At 37.6% G+C, this 20,763-nt stretch overlaps 1 protein-coding gene across 1 annotated transcript; it reads right to left on the bottom strand.

Annotated features, from left to right (window-relative positions):
* Window positions 1-6,284: 6,284 nt before the first annotated feature.
* CCT4 (chaperonin containing TCP1 subunit 4) lies at window positions 6,285-20,206 on the bottom strand. Its single transcript, XM_004326142.3, has 14 exons — window positions 19,963-20,206; window positions 16,292-16,344; window positions 15,726-15,815; window positions 14,673-14,781; window positions 13,871-14,013; window positions 12,457-12,578; window positions 11,975-12,107; window positions 10,830-10,969; window positions 9,710-9,806; window positions 9,517-9,627; window positions 9,293-9,423; window positions 8,917-9,151; window positions 6,730-6,843; window positions 6,285-6,496 (listed from the first exon to the last, which is right to left on the bottom strand). Exons 1-14 carry the CDS (start codon window positions 20,087-20,089, stop codon window positions 6,482-6,484), a joined length of 1,620 nt encoding a protein of 539 aa, XP_004326190.1. The 5' UTR covers window positions 20,090-20,206; the 3' UTR covers window positions 6,285-6,481.
* Between the last annotated feature and the right edge of the window lie 557 nt (window positions 20,207-20,763).

The following is a 20,763-nucleotide window of genomic DNA, read 5'->3' as shown; positions in this document are numbered from 1 at the left end:
ACTTTTACTATGCTGCTAAATTTGGTTTGCTACTAGTGAGAATTTTTGTATCATTGTTCATAAGGAATATTGGTCTGTAGTTTTCTTGTAGTGTCTTTGTCTGGCTTTGGTATCAGGGTAATGCTGGCCTTATAGAATGAATTAGAAAGTGTTCCTTCCTCTCCAATTTTTTGAAAAGTTTGAGGAGGCCTGGTATTAGTTCTTTAAATGTTTGGTTTAATTCACCAGTAAAGCCACTGGGTCGAGTCCAGGGCTTTTCTTTGTTGGGAGATTTTGATTATTGATTCAGTGTCCTTACTGGCTATAGGTATATTCAGATTTTCTGTTTCTTCATGATTTAGACTTGGTAGGTTTTGTGTTTCTAGGATTTGTCCATTCGATCCAGGTTATCTAACTTGTGAACATACAAATTGTTCATTGTATTTTCTTATAATGCTTTTCACGTCTGGAAAATCGGTAGTAATGTCCTCACTTTCTTAGCACTGCTTTTGCTGTGTCCCATAGTTTTGGTATGTTGTGTTTTCATACGCATTCATCTCTAAGTATTTTCTAATTTCTTGTAGATTTTAGTAATTTTTTTTTCTTAATCCATCTAGCTAAAAAGTTGTTAATTTTATTCATCTTTTCCAACAAACATCTTTTAGTTTCATCAATTTTCTTTATTGTTTTCTATCCTATTTCATTTCTCTCTGTTCTAATCTTTATTTCCTTCCTTCTGCTAGCTTTGGATTTAATTTGTTCTTTTTCTATTTCTAGTTAAAGTTGTACAGTTAGGTTGTTTTGAGTTTTTATTTTTTAAAGTAAGCGTTTTATAGTTATAAATTTCCTTCTTAGCACCGCTTTTGCTGTGTCCCATAAGTTTTGGTATGTTGTGTTTTCATTTGCATTCAACTCTAGGTATTTTCTAATTTATGATTTCTTCTTTGACCCATTGGTTATTGAAAAGTGTGTTTAGTTTCCACAATTTTTTGAATTTCCCACTCTTCCCTCCGTTATTGATTTCTAACTTCCTCCTGTTGTGGTCAGAGAAGATACTTCGTATGCTATCTACCTTTTAAAATCTATTGAAACGATTTGTGGCTTAACATATGGCATATCCTGAAAAATGTCCCATGTGTACTTGAGAAGAATATGTATGCTCTTATTGTGGAGTAGTGTTCTGTATGTCTGTTATATCTAGTTGGTTTATTGTGCTGTCCTCTATTTCCTTACTTTCTTGATTGTTTTGTCCATTATTGTGAGTGAGGTACTTAAGTCTCCAACTATAATTTTATATCTCCCTTCAATTGCCAGTAATGCTGCTTATGTATTTACCTTTATTGAGATCTTTATTTCTCCATACAGCCTCAAGTTACTGTCTACTGTCCTTTCACTTGCATGACTGATGATTTTTGCTTCACAGTATTTTGATGTCCTGTCATTGGGTGCATGAACATTTCTAATTGTTATATCTCCACAATGTCTTTTGTTTGACTTTTTGTAGGTTCTATTTTGTCTGTTATCAGTAGAGCCACTCCTTTCTTTTGGTTACTATGTGCGTGGAATATATTTTTTCCATCATTCCACTTTCAATATACTTGTCTTTGGATCTAGTCTTTATAGACAGCATACAGTTGGATCATGTGTTTATATCCATTCTGCCAATCTCTGTTTTGATGAGTTTAATCTATTTACATTTAATTACTGGTTAGGAGGAACTTACAACTGTCTTTTTCCTATTTCTTTTCTATATGACTTATAGGTTTTTTCATCCCTCATTTTGTGATTTACTGTCTTTTGTGTTTAATTTTTTGTAGTGAATTGTTTAAATTCTTTTCTCACTCCCTTTTGTATATATTCTATAGTTTGTGTGTGGTTACCACGGGGATAACATTTAATATCCTAAAGTTATAACCCTCTAATTTGAATTTATAGCAGCTTAACTAACTTCAACAGCATACAAAAACTGCTACTTTATAGCTTTGTTCATACCGCTTTCATTTGAAGTCACAAAATTTCATTTTTATAGACTATGTGCCCCAAAACATAAACTAATAATTCTCTTAAGTGCATTACTCTCTTAAACGATGTAGAAAACAAGATTCGAAGTTACAAACCAAAGTTTGTAAAACTTAGACTAATTTTTTTTTTTTGCGGTCCACGGGCCTCTCACTGTTGTGGCCTCTCCCGTTGCGGAGCACAGGCTCTGGACGCACAGGCTCAGCGGCCATGGCTCACGGGCTTAGCCGCTCCGCAGCATGTGGGATCTTCCCGGACCGGGGCACGAACCCGTGTCCCCTGCATCAGCAGGCGGGCTCTCAACCACTGCGCCACCAGGGAAGCCCCTAGACTAATTTTTTTCTTTAAATATATCACTCTCTTAAATCATATAGAAGACAAAAAGTAGAAACCGTTACAAAAACACTAGCTTTTATATTGCCCATGTAATTACCTTTGAGATCTTTATATTTCTCCATATGGCTTTGAGTTACTCTCTATTGTGCTTTCACTTGCATGACTGATTTTTTTTCGTTTTGATGCCTTCTTTTTAAAATTGAGATGTAGTTGCTATACCATATTATGTTACATGTGTACAATATAGTGATTCACAAATCTTTATAAAGGCTATACTCCATTTATAGTTATTATAAAATATTGGCTGTATTCCCCGTGTTGTACAATATACCTTTGTAGCTTATTTTATACCTAATAGTTTGTACCTCTTACTCCCCTACCTCTGTATTGCCCCCTCTTCTTCTCTCTCCCCACCGGTAACCACTGGTTTGTTCTGTGACTGTTTCTTTTTTGTTATACTCACTAGTTTGTTGTATTCTGTCGATTCCACATATAAGTGACATCAGACAGTATTTGTCTTTCGGACTTATTTCACTTAGTATAATGCCAAGTCTATCCATGTTGCTGCAAATGGCAAAATTTCATCCTTTTTAAATGGCTGAGGAGTATTCCACTGTATACATATACATCTTCTTTATCCATTCACATTACTGATGATTTTTGATTTAATACCAGACATTGTGAATTTTATATTATTGTATCCTTTAAGAGTTTTAAGCTTTGTTCAGATGCACAGGTATGTTGCTTGGGATTGGTTTGATCCTTTAAAGAAATCCTTTGCTATGAAGAGTCCACAGCAATCTTTAGGCAAATTTAGTTTCGCTACTAAGGCAGAACGCTTCTGAAGGCTCTATTCAGTCCTTGTATGTTGCAAGGTTTCTCCAATTTGGCTAATGAGAATTTAAACTATTCCTAGCCTGTTGTAAACTTCAGTCTGCTACTTTTCATTGGTTGTTCCTTGAACTCTAGTTTTACCCCCGACACAGAAATAAGTACTCAGCCAAATACTCAAGGCTACACCTCTACACGTCTGGGAACTATTTCTGTAAAGCTTCCTGTTTTCTAGTACTTCATCCCACAACTTCTAGTCAACTCAGTCTTTTGGAACTTTGATCCCTAACTCAATTCAACAAAACCGATGGAAGAAATATTAATCTGTACCACTAAAAACCTCAAGAAAACTGAAGGGGACCAAACTTAAGACACGATAGTCAAACTGTCAAAATACGAAGAATCTTTAAGTAGCAAGTGAACAATTTGAGCAAAATCCCAGTTTCACATTTGTGTCATTTCCTCAAAATAAGAAAGCAAACACAGGGACTTACTTCCCTGGTGGTCCAGTGGGTAAAACTCTGTGCTCCCAATGCACAGGGCTCGGGTTTGATTCCTGGTTGGGGAACTAGATCCCACATGCATGCTGCAATCCTGCAACTAAAGATCCCACGTGCCACGACTAAGAACTGGCACAACCTAAATAAATAAACATTTTTTAAAAAAATTAAATGACAATTTTAAAAAAGCAAAGACAGAAAAATGAATCCATCTGAATCAAACTGCCCAATAACACAAAACCACACACTTATACCTCAAAATACTGAGACATCAATTAACTTTTATGAGCCACATTCATCACATCAGTTATTACAACTTTGTCACGTTTCAGATAACCCTCCTTCTACTACTTTGCAATGACAGTAGCTCCTACTTCCGACAGCTACTTCTACAACTTGAGCTGTTTCCAAGTGGCATATTTAATATACTATGCAGTTGTTAACCATTTTAGCATCTGTAAAACTGTTTTATCAGGTTCCTTTTGCGTTGCTGATTAAGTTTTGGGGTTGCGCCTCAACCGCATTTCTGTAAGCCGTGATTTCTATTGCACCATTTTGCACACCATGATTTTTAGTTATACATGTTACAGAACTGACTTTATGGCAATATGCCGAAGTAGTTAAATTTAGGTGGAGGGTATACAGTGTTCATACTATTCTTTGAACTTCACTGTACTAAAATTTTTTCATTTTAATGAAAAGCTGAGGGTGGGAATTCCCTAGTGGTCCAGTGGTTAGAACTTGGGTGCTTTCACTGCCTAGGTCCGGGGTTCAATCCCTGGTCAGGGAACTAACATCCTGCAAGCCTTGCTGCGTGTGGCCAAAAAAAAAAAAAAAAAAAAAAGAAAAGAAAAGAAAAACTGAGGGTGAGGAATAAATAGCACTCAAGAGGAAAAAAGTATGCAAAACTTTTGCCTCATTAGGATAGTCATCCTTCCTCATTGTTAAAAGCATACCTTTTAAATATTTAACAGGATACATTTCCCCTTCATTACTTTAGAATTATTTAACTATATCAAACAACTATTTTGAATTTTGTCATTTGGGCTTCCCTTTCCTAAAACGTAACTTATTTTATAAACTGTTGTAAAACCCGAGTCAAACCCTAAATAGTTAGTGGCTTAATTTATATCAAACTTAACAGAATAAATGACTAGGAAACGTTTGTCTCGTTAGAGTTCCCTTTACAAGGCTTTAAATATAAACTACTCATATATTTAGATATATAGGTATACCCTAAGACACAGACACACGTAAGGATACTGAATAACTCAATTAAAAGTTACAATATAAATAATTTTGGTTAAAATATTTTCACTTAACAGTATTTAGGATAGGGCTTCCCTGGTGGCACAGTGGTTAAGAATCCACCTGCCAATGCAGGGGACACAGGTTCGATCCCTGGTCTGGGAAGATCCCACATGCTGCGGAGCAACTAACCCCACGCGCCACAACTAATGAGCTTGCATTCTACAGCCTGTGAGCCACAACTACTGAAGCCCGCATGCTCAGAGCCCGTGCTCCGCAACCAGAAGCCACCACAATTAGAAGCCCGTGAACCGCGACGAAGAGTAGCCCCCACTCACTGCAACTAGAGGAAGCCTGCGTGCAGCAACGAAGACCCAACGCAGCCAAAAATAAAAGTATTTAGTATATACATAAATCAGTTGTTTTATGGTAGCTATAAAATGTTTTTAACAGCAAGCTCCTAATACCCACTAAAATGATAATCATTGAATTATTAAATTCCAGACTATCCAAAGAGTTATCTGAATTTACCATTTACCAAATTAGTCATTTTAATTAACTACCGGAGTTGTCAGACACAACCAAGCTTCAGGCTGGTCTGCTGAAGTTCTTTCTCCAGATGCGAATAAGCTCCCCCCAGCTGCTTTCATAACACTTTTGTGAAATACACAAAAGAAAGATGGTTGAGTGTGATACCAGATTACAGAGGCCCAATTTGTGGTCCACCTTAAGGGTTTGGCCTTCCTCCAAAGGCAATCAGAAGTCATGAAAGCTTTTATAAAGGAGTGCCTGACAAGCTTAAAAAGATCACTAGCTATATATATAGTGTATGCAGAATTGACTGGAAGGTGGCTAAAGCAAGGATGGACACTAGTTAGATTTTACACCACTCATGGTGCAAGACAATGCTTGTTGATCAGGGTAGAGGCAATAAAGATGTTTTAAACCACTGGAAAAAGACTTACTAGTTATGAATCCTTCTTGTACAAGTAAGATCTGCTACATTTTTATTTTTAGAAGGAATCCCAATTAACACAACAGTGGTTATTCTTGGAGAAAGGGATTGGCATGAGAAAGACTTTCATTTTTCACTTTTCTTCTGTATTGTTAACTTTTCAAACAGCATATATATTATTGTAAGCAGGGATTTATCAGGGTGATGAGCATACTGGGCCATTTTTCCTTCTCAATACTTCTGTTAAAAAACTAACCGAAAACTTAAAAGTACCCAGGATTAAGCCCGTAAGGAAGTTAACAGGTAAGTGCGAAGTCTTCTTTCCCTTCCTATACAGATTTCTCAAGAGGATCAGAGGTAACAGAGGTTGTGAGGGCAGGGCAGTGGGGGTAATGCAGGAGCGCAATCAATTAATCTGCCCTTTGAAACCATATTTTTAATGTTTTCATCAAACTGTGTCAATACAATTTGAAGCAAATGCCAGCTGGAAAACCAGGCCCAGAAATTCATAAAGGAAACAATCTTCCAAACAACAAGGAATGCCAAGGTGCTCTTCCACTCCAGCTGCACTATTAGTGGCCATGATGGTACCAGTCAGCCAGTGTTATCCATGTTACCGACTGTTTACCTGAAAAGAGAAAAACTTAGATTTCAAAACCTGTAAGGACAGAATTTTAAGGATGGAAGATGTTTAAGGTGGTTATCCAAATCTCCCTATTTTTATAGGTGAAAAAAGACTAGAAGTATGAACTGTTTTCACCCAGACTAGCAAACTAACAACATTTACTGCCCCCCACCCCAACTCTTCAAAAATATGCCTTTTTGACCTTGTAGGGAAATTCACGACCTGTATATACTTACCACATCATCAATTTTCAGAATGCTCCGGACAGTTTCAGTTGCTAGAGTCAGTGCACTGACTGAAACCAGCAGAGGCTGGACAACCAGTTCCTCCAGTATGTTGGAAATACCACCCTGCAAACCAGTACAAGTTGCTTTTAGTGTTTGTAACTGATCCGTATCACCAACTACAGTTACCAGTAAACCTCAAGGCCTCTCAAACTTAGTTTTCCCTTAGTCTAGTCAAGAGTCAGATACTCTCTACTAAGCTCTTCTCTACACTGTAGCTTGTATTTCAACTAAAATTTGGAAAAATTGAATTCCAAGCCTAACTCCAAAACAACTCCTTATAAGCATCTTTTAGTTAAAAATACCCTGGCAAAGGGCCTTCCCTGGTGGCGCAGTGGTTAAGAATCTGCCTGCCATTGCAGGGAACATGGGTTCAATCCCTGGTCCAGAAAGATCCCACATGCCGGCCCGTGCACTACAACTACTGAGCCTGCGCTCTAGAGCCTGTGAACCACAACTACTGAGCCCACGTGCTGCAACTGCTCAGGCCCGCGCGCCTAGAACCCATGCTCTGCAATGAAAAGCCACCACAATGAGCCCGCGCACTGCAACAAAGAATAGCCTTCACTCGCCACAACTAGAGAAAGCCCACGTGCAGCAATGAAGACCCAACACAGCCAAAAATAAGTAAATAAAAAATAGGGGCTTCCCTGGTGGCGCAGTGGTTGAGAATCTGCCTGCTAATGCAGGGGACACGGGTTCAAGCCCTGGTCTGGGAGGATCCCACATGCTGCGGAGCAACTGGGCCTGTGAGCCACAACTACTGAGCACGCGCGTCTGGAGCCTGTGCTCCTTAACAGGAGAGGCCGCGATAGTGAGAGGCCCGCGCACCGCGATGAAGAGTGGCCACCACTTGCCACAACTAGAGAAAGCCCTCGCACAGAAACGAAGACCCAACACAGCAAAAATAAATAAATAAACTCCTACCCCCAACATCTTAAAAAAAAAATTTATTAAAATATAAAAAAATAAAGAGTATCCTGGCAAAAATTACGTAGATGATCATAGTTATTAAAAATTATGAGATTTGTTTGCTGTACACCTGAATCACAATATTATAAATCAACTATATTTCAGTTAAAGAAAAAAGTTATAAGATTTTAAATTATCTGATTCCCAATTCTGAATTTGGACATGTCTGCTCTATACCCTGCTTTTACGTCATTCTCACTTCCCACTTTTAGATTCCTACTGCCACTATCCTAGTCACCTTTATCCTAGGATTACTGGTGATGGTCGTAACAGGTGAACCTATCTCCATTCTTCCCTCCTTAAAATACTCTTTTCAGCACCTTAGCCTCTTGGTTAAAAAAACTTTAGTGGCTCCCAACTACTGGAATTAAAACACAAAAAAACACAAACACCCATGCCTGTCTCAACAACTTAAAGGACTCCTCATTCTAGCTTTTATCTGATCTTTCCAATCTTAAAGTCCACTGTATGACCATCATATAACCTCTGCTCTAGACAAAATGAGTAACTTCTTGGTCCCTCTTACCTGTAAACCACTGCTTCCCCATCTGAAACTTTTTCACTCCCTACCAACCAAGGCTGCAGCTTCATGAAACTTTCCCTAACCAGGTAGTGCCCTCCTTTGAGTTCTGTAACCATTCCAAAAATATCATCTTGGATTGTCAATTTTTTTCCATTACATATTATTTGTCATCTCGATAAAAGGAGACATAAAACATTAATACAAAAGGGGAAATTATTATTGTTCTATGTGTTTACCCTATACAACTACACTAGGCTGGTGCTCACAACAGCAGCAATGGTTGACTACACACCAGGCATCTTTGTAAGAACTTTCTAATTAGTAATCCATTTAATCCTCACAGGCCTATGAGGGAACTATTAATAGTCCCTGTTTTTACAACCAAGAAAACTGAAGCACAGACTACGTAACTTGTTAAAAATTGTACAACCATTAGATGGCAGACTTAATGAACAATACTTCTCACTTAAGGCATAATCTTCATTCTCACTAGATGGCATACATTAATTAATCTGCAGGTCTTATACTTAAATCCAAGGTTAACTCTATTTTTGATTACAAAGCCTTTCATTTGACAATTATGAAGCTTTTAGTATTTTATAATAATCAACATTTTCTGCAGTAACTAAAGATTAAATTATTACCTTTCGGACATTAATGCCTGTAGTTTTTTCTCCTTGGGCATGCCTGTTTCTTAGTTCTGTTACTGTAGAAATGGGATTCAGGCCAGCATTTTCAGCTAGTGTAGATGGAATGACCTCCATAGCATCTGCAAAAGCACGAACGCAGTAGGATTCCATACCACTCAATGTTCGTGAGTATTCAGTTAACCGCAGGGCCAGTTCTATTTCTGGAGCACCACCTCCTGCAATAAGAGCCCTGAAATTCACAAATATATTTTTAGCTTATTTTATCCAATAGAAACCTATTTTTTAAAAGTAATAACTTAGTATTTATACCTTAATAATAAAAATACCCAAGTTTTTATGTTCAAAATGTTACACAGTAATTTAATATTACCTCTTCTTCACTAAACAGCGAATAACACATAGGGCATCATGAATGGAACGCTCAGCTTCTTCAATCACCAATTTGTTAGAACCACGAACAACGATTGTAACTGTTTTTCCAGGGCTTGCACAGCCTGTAATCTTTAGTAAACAAACTCCTAATTAGGTATTTGAAGGATTAAAACAAATAAAAAAAAAACCAGGCAAATAGAAGCTTAATTTTAATATTGCTACCTTGATCAGTTTGCCAGAACCATTTAAGCTGACCTCCTCAGCTAACTCAGCCGATCCCAGCATGTCAGCAGTGAACTGGTCAATATGAGCAACTGGTTTGGTTCCAATAGTCTGAGAAAAATAGTGGTATACACAAATTGAGAAGTCTGAATAGTGAACATTTTCACACATACAGATACTAAGAATATTTTACCTTACAAATGAATTCAATATCTTCTCTTTCAATATCCTTAACCACCATAATCTTCATTTTGTTCAGGAAATGTAATGCAAGATCACTAAGAGCATCTCTAAAATACAAAATCAGTGATTATGTCAATACTAGGTTAGGAAAAAACTTTGCTGTTCAACTCCTTTTTTACGGTTTTAGTAATTTTACTGTTGTTTAAATAGCCAATGATTTAAAAACTTATTTGTGAAGGAAGATGCTTTAAACAGCTTACCAAGTTTATGACCTCAAAATTCTTAAATAAGATTTCTAATGAATATTTAAAACATATCCCAACGACACCATTTGTAAAACACACAATAAAAATTATTTTTCTTAATACTAAATAAGTATAACTGATAATTAACAATCGATGCTTTATGAATTTAGAAATTAAGTATGATGTAATTCAAGACTCCACAAATTTATACACTTTTACACAAATTACCTGCAATGATCCTCCTGACAACCCTTGATACTGAAGGGCAGATATTACTATCCTTGTTTTACAAATAAGCACACTGAGCTTTGAGAACAGTTTATTCAAGGTTACTAGCTATTACATAACTTGTATTTAGAACCAGGTATTCCAACTCTTCATCAAGGTTTCTATATCAAGAGCATCCATAATACTTTCTGGCATAACATATTAATATAGTACATGAGAATATGTCTACCTATTACAAGAAAACACTGAAAACACACAAAAAAAGGATCAGTTCAAACTTTGGAGAATTCTTCCAATCCATGGACTATCCAGCATTCCCCCAAAAAGAACTTCTAAAATTTCAAGGCAAGCTATTGCATGGACCTTTAAATAAATGCCTCTAAAATTTTAGCTAGCTAATTAATTTTAGACTAAAGTTAGGTTTTTACTTGAGAGTGAGGATCTTGGTCTAGAAGGATAATATATCCCACATTTAAATGATCATAACAGGAAGAGAACTCACTTTAGATCATTTACCAGAATACAACAATATCCTAAAATGCAGATTCATTCCAGATTTCTAGTGGTTTACCCACCTCGAATGTTTCTTAAAAAATTGCTAGAAGGGATCCAAAATCAATTATCATTAAGAGGTGAACAAAATAAATAGCCCCACACCTTAGAATAGACTTCTGTATGAGAAGAACATTACATCCTGTTTTCTTAATTTGCTTCACTAAATTTAGAATATAGGCTCTCTCCTCTCGAAGTACTCGGTCCATCTGGACGTAGTCAGAAACTACTATTTGATTGTCCATCTGTTCAGAAAAAGGACGTATTAATAATTTGCATTTTAAGAGTCCTTAAGCAAAAAAGTGAGACTTTTAATGAAAATATTATGTATAGTATAAATTCAACCAAAATCATACAAGAAATTATAGACACGCACAGAAAAAATTCAGAAAAAGGAGTATACACAAAACTTAACTCAGGTTTTTTACTTTCATCTATACAAATTGCTGTCTTATTTTTTAGAAGTACATTTTTGATGATCATAAAACATAAGAATGATTATCCTATTTCGTGAATGTCAGTTCTTTTCATATGAATTTACGCATTACTGAAATATCAATAATTTCAGTTGCAACCTTTTTACTCTATGAATTGTTAAAAAAACTGGCATGCTGAAAGGAACTACGAAGGACAAATACTGTTATACAAAGACCTACAAAACAACGTTTTTATGTGGGTTAAAATCTGGGAAACAAACGACTCAACAGGAAACTTGTATGCCAACACAATGTAAAATGAGAGCAAACCTGAATGAGATGACAAAGATCAACCACTCCTTCAGGGGATGGTACTTATGACTGATAGATATGGGAATAATAAAAAATGGTGGTTTTCGGAGTGTGGGTAATAAACTGGTTTTAAAATTCCATTGTGCAAACATAAAGACAAAAGATCTGCCTGCTAGGGAAGGATGGGTAAAGGTTTCTGTTCTCAGAAAGCTAGAAAGAATCTGGAAAGTCCATTTATACTATCACTTTCACATAACCTATTTTTATTGTTTCATAGACATCCCTATCATTATTTGTCTTCATTTGTGAAGTGAATGCTCAATTTCAGTAAATAGCCAACTGAGATTATAGATTTATCATGTGTGGCATCCAACATTTTCTACTTTTATCTAAATTTTACTAATTATTTTTAGATCCTTGCTTTTTATCACTGGTATCAGCATTTTCTATTTTTATAAAAAGAAAAATTTCATTATTAAAAAGTCAAACACCTAAGGAATCATTTCATTTGGTTTTACTTACATCTGTTTTGGGAGCAGATAAGCAGAACTGAATAAGCCCAATCTTAGCCTTTTCAACCCTGGTTATACCAGAATTTGCCACCTTTTGAGTAAGAACCAGACCTTCCACCAACTCACAGTCATCAATTGTCCCACTAAGAAAAAAGAAAACGAAATAGTTATGAAGGGGTGGAAGTCTTCAAGTTTAATAGATTGCTAACAGATTAAAAATCATCAGTCTGAAAAAATGTGCGTCAGCCTCACTCACATTTATTAGTGCCCCATTCCTGAACCTCTCCAATCACACCACTGCCCTGCCATCATTAGGGAATATAAATAAATTCTTGAAATTCCCACATTAACACAAGTTGTCATGAAAACAAAACAACCAAATGTATGTGACTTTCACCTATGTACTTTTCATTTAACTTATTTATTTTTGGCAAGAGCTTATGTTTACTTTCAAAATTAATTTTTATTAAAGTTATAATTAGAGATGCTTACCCAAGTTTCTTAACTATTTTAACATCTCTAAGATCTACACTAGTAGCTGTGGCTGGGTCAATCACTTTCATCACTGCATTTACAGTCATTGGAGAAAGGAGACTTGAATATTGAGAGACAACCTAGAATTATTAAAAAAGAAAATAAAGTCAGTGTCGTAACACAAAAAGTCCTAGTTTTTTAATGATAAAGGTATTCAAGAAGTAATCTCAATCATTTTTTTGGCTGGGGTGGAGAGCATATGAGAAAACATTCCATATAAACTGTCTTTTCCACTCAGGTTTGTCAGTCACCATATAAAAACATATGCCTGTGTTCCTCTTTTATTAATATAGTAGTCAGGACTGACTAGATTACTAGTAATTCTACAGGAAATCCAAAAGAACAAGTTAATTTTCTGCTGAGGTTTCCTATCTAAAATGAATTTATGATCAGATGTTATATATGTGCACCCCTATTACTGAGGGGCTGACAAAAATAGCTAATGGTTAACATTTATTGAGCACGTATTATATGTCAGGCAGTGGTTTTAGCACTGTACATTCATATATTCATTCAACCTTCAGACGAAAAACCTGAAACAGCTTAATTAAGTGGAGCCAGCATTAAACCCAAGCAGTCTAGGTTCTATGACCAATGCTTGTAACCACTATGATATTCTGTCTATATTAGTTCTGGGGACATTTATCAATAATATTACTTAATATCACTAATACTATCTAGCTTTCCACTTAATATATAAATAATGCTGATGAAAAGGAAAAAGAATGGGGTGGGGGTGTGACACACAACATAACAGAAAACAGGTGACATGAGTTCCCAAGAAATTTAAACTTACATCACTTCTTTAAGTTTGGTAAGACAAGCAGCATAGATATTAGTAAGAGATGGACCATGATGGGCAGCCCTATCTTGGGTTCAAATCACAGCTCTACCTCTTATTAGTGGGTCTTGGGTAAGTTATATAACTTCACTAGACCTCTTTTCCCATCTGTAAAATGAAGATACTACAACTTACCTGAAAGCCTTGAAGGAGTAAATTTTACTTGAACTAATTCAGTTACACAAATTAGCTACCTAGTCACTCTTGAGAGTTAACATTTATGAACTGTACAGCATCAAAAATCACAGTGTAGGGACTTCCCTGGTGGCGCAGTGGTTAACTGAGCCCACGTGCTGCAACTATTGAAGCCTACGCGCCTAGAGCCCGCGCTCCTCAACAAGAGAAGCCACCGTAATAAGAAGCCCGCGCACTGCAATGAAGAGTAGCCCCTGCTCGCCGCAACTAGAGAAAGCCAGCAGGCAGCAATGACAACCCAACGCAAAATAAATAAATAAAAATAAAAATCACAGTTGTGCTTCTTAATGAACCTTAAACTGTAATTTTACAATGATCCCATAGTGCTTGTCTCACCTTTGAGTTCAATGAAGTGGCTGCACTATTTAACAAAGTTTCTCTGTCACTCAGTTCCACAGGTCGAGACATGTCAGTCAAGATTTCAATACCCTTTTCCAAAGCCTTCTGGAATGACTCAGAAATGATGGTGGGATGAATCCCTGCCATTTGTGAAAGGTGAGTTATTTAATTGTAACAGATAAACTTCATATTTGATATGACTTAAAATTTCTCTGTTCATTAAAATTTCAAAGTAGTCATAAATTTTAAATTACTCTTAAATAATAATGGTTTGAATAACCTTAACCACTAATATGTCTAATATTTTTTAAATTTCCATTTAATTTGGAATAGATCAATTACATACTCCTATAATATTTAAGACTAAAACCGATTTTTCACTTTTCAAAACTCTACAAATCTACATAATAATTAGAATAAGTGACTGGCGAGTCACTATGACATTTAGGCACCATTTACCAAAGCAGGAACCCATACTTTTTCTCCTAAATCACAGTTCTCATTTATATCTCGTTTAGTACACCACCAACCAGTCATTTTTGAAAAGGAAAATTTTATCAAGTTCCATTCAAAAGGAAACCTAGCCAAAACAAAAACAAATAAGAACAAACAACACCCCCCAAAACCAAACCCAGAAGCAAAAAGAAAAAAATTTCTAATTCATATGGTAAATATACCAAAATTTAATCTAAAAATTCCTGCTTAAAAAATTCTGCTCCAAATTAAATTGTAAATCTCATATTACTTAATATTTTTTTGCCTTTATTCAGTAATAAAGCATGTCCTATGTTCTACCCACCTTTCTGAAGAAGCTTGGTACAGGAATCTAAGAGAGAGCCAGCAATAATGACCACTGACGTCGTGCCATCTCCTGCTTCTATATCCTGAGCCTTAGATAGCTCCACCAGCTAAGTGAACAGAACATGTCAAATTGCTCAATGAGAACTATAAGAACCCAGTAACATCTAACTCAAATATAACATCAATGACCTTCACCATGAGGTTCACATATAGAATTTGATTATTATCAAAACTGTAAGATTCAATACACTTGACTTCTGATTCGCTGTCCACCTTGGTCTCATTTAAAAATGACGACCTATATAGTTGTGGCATGCAAAATTCTACTTACATACTTTCTAACAAGCTATATTATGATTTCCAGTTCAGACTAAGGGTTGTAAATTTTTTCTTCCCAGTACTTAAGAGAACTATGGGTACCCTGTAGACTCAGAAGCTATGAAATGCAGCATTCAGATGAGAGAATATTGTCAGTTTGAAATCCCTGGCCAAGTTTATCTAAACTGACCCTGCATGAAGCATAGTCTGATTCATTTTCAGTCATCTTTAACTAATTAAAAGAGACTTTTTAACAGATAGGAACTTCTAAGGAATTTGTTTTTGCTGAAATGGTGACTTCTCACTTGACACTGCAATCACTATTATGATCTGTAGTTGAATTAGAAACTGTTTTTAAAAATAAATGTCAGTGCAAGTTTAAACACAAGATTTATTTTGCAAACAATTAAAATGATTTTGCTCTCTTTCAGTTAACACCCATTGAACTAATAATTTGTACAATTTCATGTTTTTCTCCCTTCCTCATATGTGTGGCACACTGCTGTGAACAAAGACAAGGAGTCATGTTTTATTACAACTTGCAATGGAGAATATAATGCTAGACATACAATGTATCCTAAAAATATGCCTGTTTAACATATAAAAGGAAAAATTTTCACCGTGTTTTAAGCAATATCATGTGATCAAATAAGAAAAATTTAACTGTTTACCAAATATCAAACAATACACTTAAAAAACCCCCACAAAACCCTCACCTAAAAATTATACTTACCATTCTGGCTGCTGGATGTAACACCTGCATTTGTTTCAGAATGGTGGCACCATCATTTGTAATGGTCACATCACCTTTTCCATCTTGAATCTACAAAGTTTGGTTTTTTTAAAAGAAAGTTATATTTCAAAAATTTTGTTTTCTTCATCCAGTATTGATGTGAAATCCTAAAAGCTCTACTAATTTGAACACTTCTTGTACAGAAGTTAACTTATGTTTGCATAGTGCTTAACTTCAAATTGTTTTCCCTTACATTGGTATAATGATTTAAGAATACACACTAATATTCCAGCTTTGCAAATGAAATAGCTGGGTTTTTTCCTACTTAAAAGTGAAGGAACTGAGACACCAAAAAAGGGATAGAAACGGTATTATAAAGAATCATTATCATAAATAAAATATGAATTATAGTTAGGTCCCATTCATCCCAAAGTAATCTATCCCTTTCTGAACTCTCAAAGCCTTTCTAACACTTTACTTTTTAAACAGCACATCTTAACCCTCTATAGAGCGCTTGCAGTATGAACAGCAGCACTCAGTAAGTAATGAATGATTGAGCCTTTCACCATTTTATCCATTCCTTTCGGTCCAAGGCTTGTTCTAATAGCATCAGCAACGGCTGTAAACAGAAAAAAAAATAAATCAAGACCCTTTAAAGAGCATTTTTACCCTCAAATAATCATTTTGGACTTATTAGAATATGGTGGACAATTCACCATGTTCACTAAAGAAAATTCAATGTCTAATAATAATCTACTGGAAACAGTAATTATTTTACTCCTTTAATTATACAACGCCTCACTTTTTGTTGATAAAATCACTATACATAGCACTTGTACTCTGCATGTGGTAAAATAAATTTTGAGGGTTCACCTAATCTTCCTTTAAGTATCAAAATGGTATAACCTACTTATGCGCTCTGAATGAGGACTATATTATTTTCTCCATGCCTTAAAACAAGCCACGATAATAGGACAACTATATAATTTGCTTATTTGTTTACTCTGTCTCTCCCAACTATAGTATAATTTCTGAGGGCAAAGACTTTTGTTTACTAATGTGAAGCTGGTATATGGATGGACCACAGTTTAAAAAACAGTAACAAAAACCCTCTTTGAACCCAAAACCAAATCAAAAACCCCACAAAAAAACAAAACCTCAAAACCTTAACTAAATCTAAAATCATAGTATTTTTAAAAATTTTTATTTATTTAAAAAATTTTGGCCACACCGTGTGGCATGCAGGATCTTAGTTGTCTGAGCAGGGATTGAACCTGCGCTCCCTGCAGTGGGAGCACAGAATCTTAACCACTGGACCATCAGGGAAGCCCCTAAAATCATAGTCTTTAGACATCATTACTATGTTATGAACCATCTCTGGACATATAGTCTACCACTCCATTCTTCTTATTACTTGTCCATGAGCATGTTTCTATTTTATTGATCCACTTATTATTTTCTAAGAGAAATTGTAATTGATGTACTTGATCCCCTTTACTGCGACAGGTCCAGGACAAACGATTAAATCTCCCCACCCTTTTTTTAAAAAAGATTTAATTTTATTTATTTTTGGCTACTTTGGGTTTTCATCGCTGCGCGTGGGGTTCTCTAGTTGTGGCGAGCGGGCACCACACTTTGTTGTGGTGTGCGGGCTTCTTGTTGTGGTGGCTTCTCTTTGTTGCGGCGCATGGGCTCTACGTACGTGGGCTCAGTAGCTGTGGCACGCAGGCTTAGTTGCTCCGCAGCATGTGGGATCTTCCCAGACCAGGGATTCAACCCATGTCCCCTGCACTGGCAGGTGGATTCTTAACCACTGCACCACCAGGAAAGTCTGCCTTCCCCTTTCTCATATACCATTTCACCCCATATACAAAGGGCTAAGATAGTGCCCTATTGTTGTATACTCCACAACTAGCATAATGCTTCCCCTTCATTGTATAAACAACGCATAATCTGGACTTCCCTGGTGGTGCAGTGGTAAAGAAGCCCGCACACCCTAGAGCCTGCTCACCGCAACTACTGAAGCCCGCGCGCCTAGAGCTCGTGCTCTGCAACAAAGACAAGCCACCGCAATGAGAAGCCTGCTCAATGCAATGACGAGTAGCCCTGGCTCGCTGCAACTAGAGAAAAGCCAGAAAAGCCTGCGCACAGCAACGAAGACCTAATGCATCCAGAACAAAAAATAATAGTAATAATTTAAAAAAAAACATAATCTTAAAGAGGGTAAGAGAAAATATTTGGTATAGTTTAAGAATTATATTCTACTTAATTATTTCATAATTTGGGGCTGCATTTCCTAATTATTCAGCCATCCTTACCCTTTCAGGTGATTTTAGCGAACCCACATGGCCACAATTCTACAAGCAGACCAATTCATTTTAAGAATGCGCCCTTATATTCATCTATGTGAAGACTCTAGAAAGACACATTGTGCAAAAAATAAAAAAAATTCTAGACTGATTACCCCTCTGAAAGTGTTTGAAGTTTAACACACTGCGTAGCAGTACACAATTATATGTTAAATGACTTGTGCTGAATAGTACTAAACGACCACTACTACTTTTGTGTGTGTGGTTTTGATATCATCAACCAATGGTACTTAATATACTTTTTGGTTATTAGCAAAATAAAAAACTGGCTCCATGAATTACGCTAAAGATGCATCTGGCAAAACCTTTTCTCAACCAGTTTGTAGGGTTTTGCCTGACTTGGACAGACTACGAGTGGCCCTTAGTTCCACAAGCTCTCCTCACTTAAGATGTAAGGGTCATGTTTATAGGTAAATAGATGGCCTTTTCTTCCTATATGCATACCTCCCTCGTTCAGTTTTAATTCTCTGTGCACTGATGTTTCAAAAGCTACCAAAGTAAACGTCCCATCTTGTATCCTCCTTGTTTGTTGAAAATCTACCATATTATATAGCATTCTTGCCCACCCCCCTCCAACAGCCCCAGAATTTATCTTAACATCTTCTTTCTAATGTAATAAATCTAAGTTTCAACTATGCTCCCTAGATAACTATCCACCAACTTTTATTTCCAGGTAAATATTCTCTCTTGAACTTCCAAATGATTCCTAAATTTACCCATCTGGTCATTCTGACCTCCTCAACTCATTTAGGCTCAAACGAGAACCTATTCTTTCTTCTTCTACCATCCTCCCTTCAGCACACCTGCTTCTTTCAGCAGCAGCATCACACCCTCAGTCACCTAGACAAATAACCTCAAATATTTGTAAGGCTGTACTTTGTATACATCTGGCTCTTCATATGCTTTCTCATTTAATCCTCACAGCAACCCTCCAAGTTAGGTACTATCTCACTACACTGAAGAACAATCTGTAGCTGCGCGAGTTGTTTTAAAACCCTTTCCTAGACACCAGGCCCTTCCAGATTCGGACCGACTTTACCTTTCCGATCTCACCTCTCATTTCTTCATGCACCTTATGCTCTAACCCGAATGAAATACTCACTGTAGCAAATACACATAACGGCAAGATCTCTAAGCATTTGTTCTCACTTTTCCTTCCAGACTCTTCCACCTCAACCCGACTTATCTTAATCCTCACAACTCCCTTTCTGGAAAAAAGGGCAACTTTCCCTCCCCGATTTTATAGGTAAGGAAACCTTGGTTAAAGGTCACAAAGCCACGAAGTAACGTAACTGAATGAAACCCAGGACTTCTTAAATTCCACGAAAGGCCAAACTGTTCTCTATTTGCTCGTTGCACGTGCAGGGAGGACATCAAAGCACAATGCGGCCTCATAATTATTCTCAAACAAGATGGGTCGGTTGGTTCCCCACATCCCAGTACAATGGGCCCCGCCCCAATCTAAGGCGCAGAGAGTGTACCCGAATTCGTTTCAATAGCTGTACCGAAAGAAGCTTTTTAGTAAGAACAAGAAAACTGAAAAGTATTGTTCAAACATTCTACCAGTGGACCGCTGCATGCGGGCCTCGGCCTCTTTCTTAAATAGGATGAATGAATGCAGCACGGCCCGGCAAGAAAAATTATGGGCGTCTAAGACGCAGAATAGGGCAAGTCCAAAGGCCTCCATACTCGGGGTCGGAAATCATGGGCAGAGAACAGACAGGAGGATCCCTGCACTGAGCTTATTCTATGGGAGGCCCACAGGGGATCATCCGAAGGAACAGAAAACGAATCATGCCCATCCAAGACTGGGAGTGAGAATGCACAGCTAAGCCCGGAGGGCCACGGCTTAGGCCGGGCAGCGATACCTTTGGCCGCGGAGATGTTGCTGAAGCGGATCTGGGCCGGCTTATCGCGGTCCTGATAGGCGCTCTTCCCGCGGCCGGCGGCAGCACCGGCGGGCGGCCCGCTCCGGGTGACTATGTTTTCCGGCATGGCAAGCTTGGACGGGTCTGCGTGAGCTCTGGAAGGACGGATGGACGCGGATTCCGGCTGGCCCGGGACTAACGGTAAGCACCCACCGCCTTCTCGAAGCTTCCGGAAAACTACGCCGGCGCCGGGAGGAGGAGGCGGGGAAAGGGGCCTCCCTGGAGGCCCGGCGCCGCCGTGACGTAGAAGGCTGCCCGCTGCATGCCGGGTACGGGGGTCGCGCCGCAGATCTTGGGGCTGTTGGGAGCTGTTGGCCTGCGGCCCAGTGGGCAGTGGGCGGGCTCCTGGGAGGCAAAAAGGACCACCTGCGATTGAATAAGGCTGGAGTTGGGACATCTCATCTCCTTGGCCCTGAGGTCCCTTCTGTTAACTCAAGCTGGACCTGTCCGCTAGGTGTTGTAGCAGCCGGGAGTTACTCCTGGGTGGGTGGGGCAGGGCTGAGTTGGTTTTTACTGGCGGTAGACGTGTATTTTATTCAGTTTTATATATTTTGAAAGCGAGTTGGAAGAGAGGTTGGAAGGGGTGACTTCTTTTCCCCCCTTTCTTGTTTTAATTGAGGTATAGTTGATTTACAACATTGTATTAGTCTCAGGTGTACAACTCAGTGATTAAAAATTTTCATGGATTATACTCCGTTTAAAGTTATTATAGGGAATTCCCTGGTGTTCCAGTGGTTAGGA

The sequence above is a fragment of the Tursiops truncatus genome, chromosome 14 (assembly GCF_011762595.2).
Source record: "Tursiops truncatus isolate mTurTru1 chromosome 14, mTurTru1.mat.Y, whole genome shotgun sequence".
NCBI lineage: Eukaryota > Metazoa > Chordata > Mammalia > Artiodactyla > Delphinidae > Tursiops > Tursiops truncatus.
The sequence above is the reverse complement of the archived record's forward strand: the minus strand, read 5'-3'. Positions and strand labels throughout refer to the sequence as shown.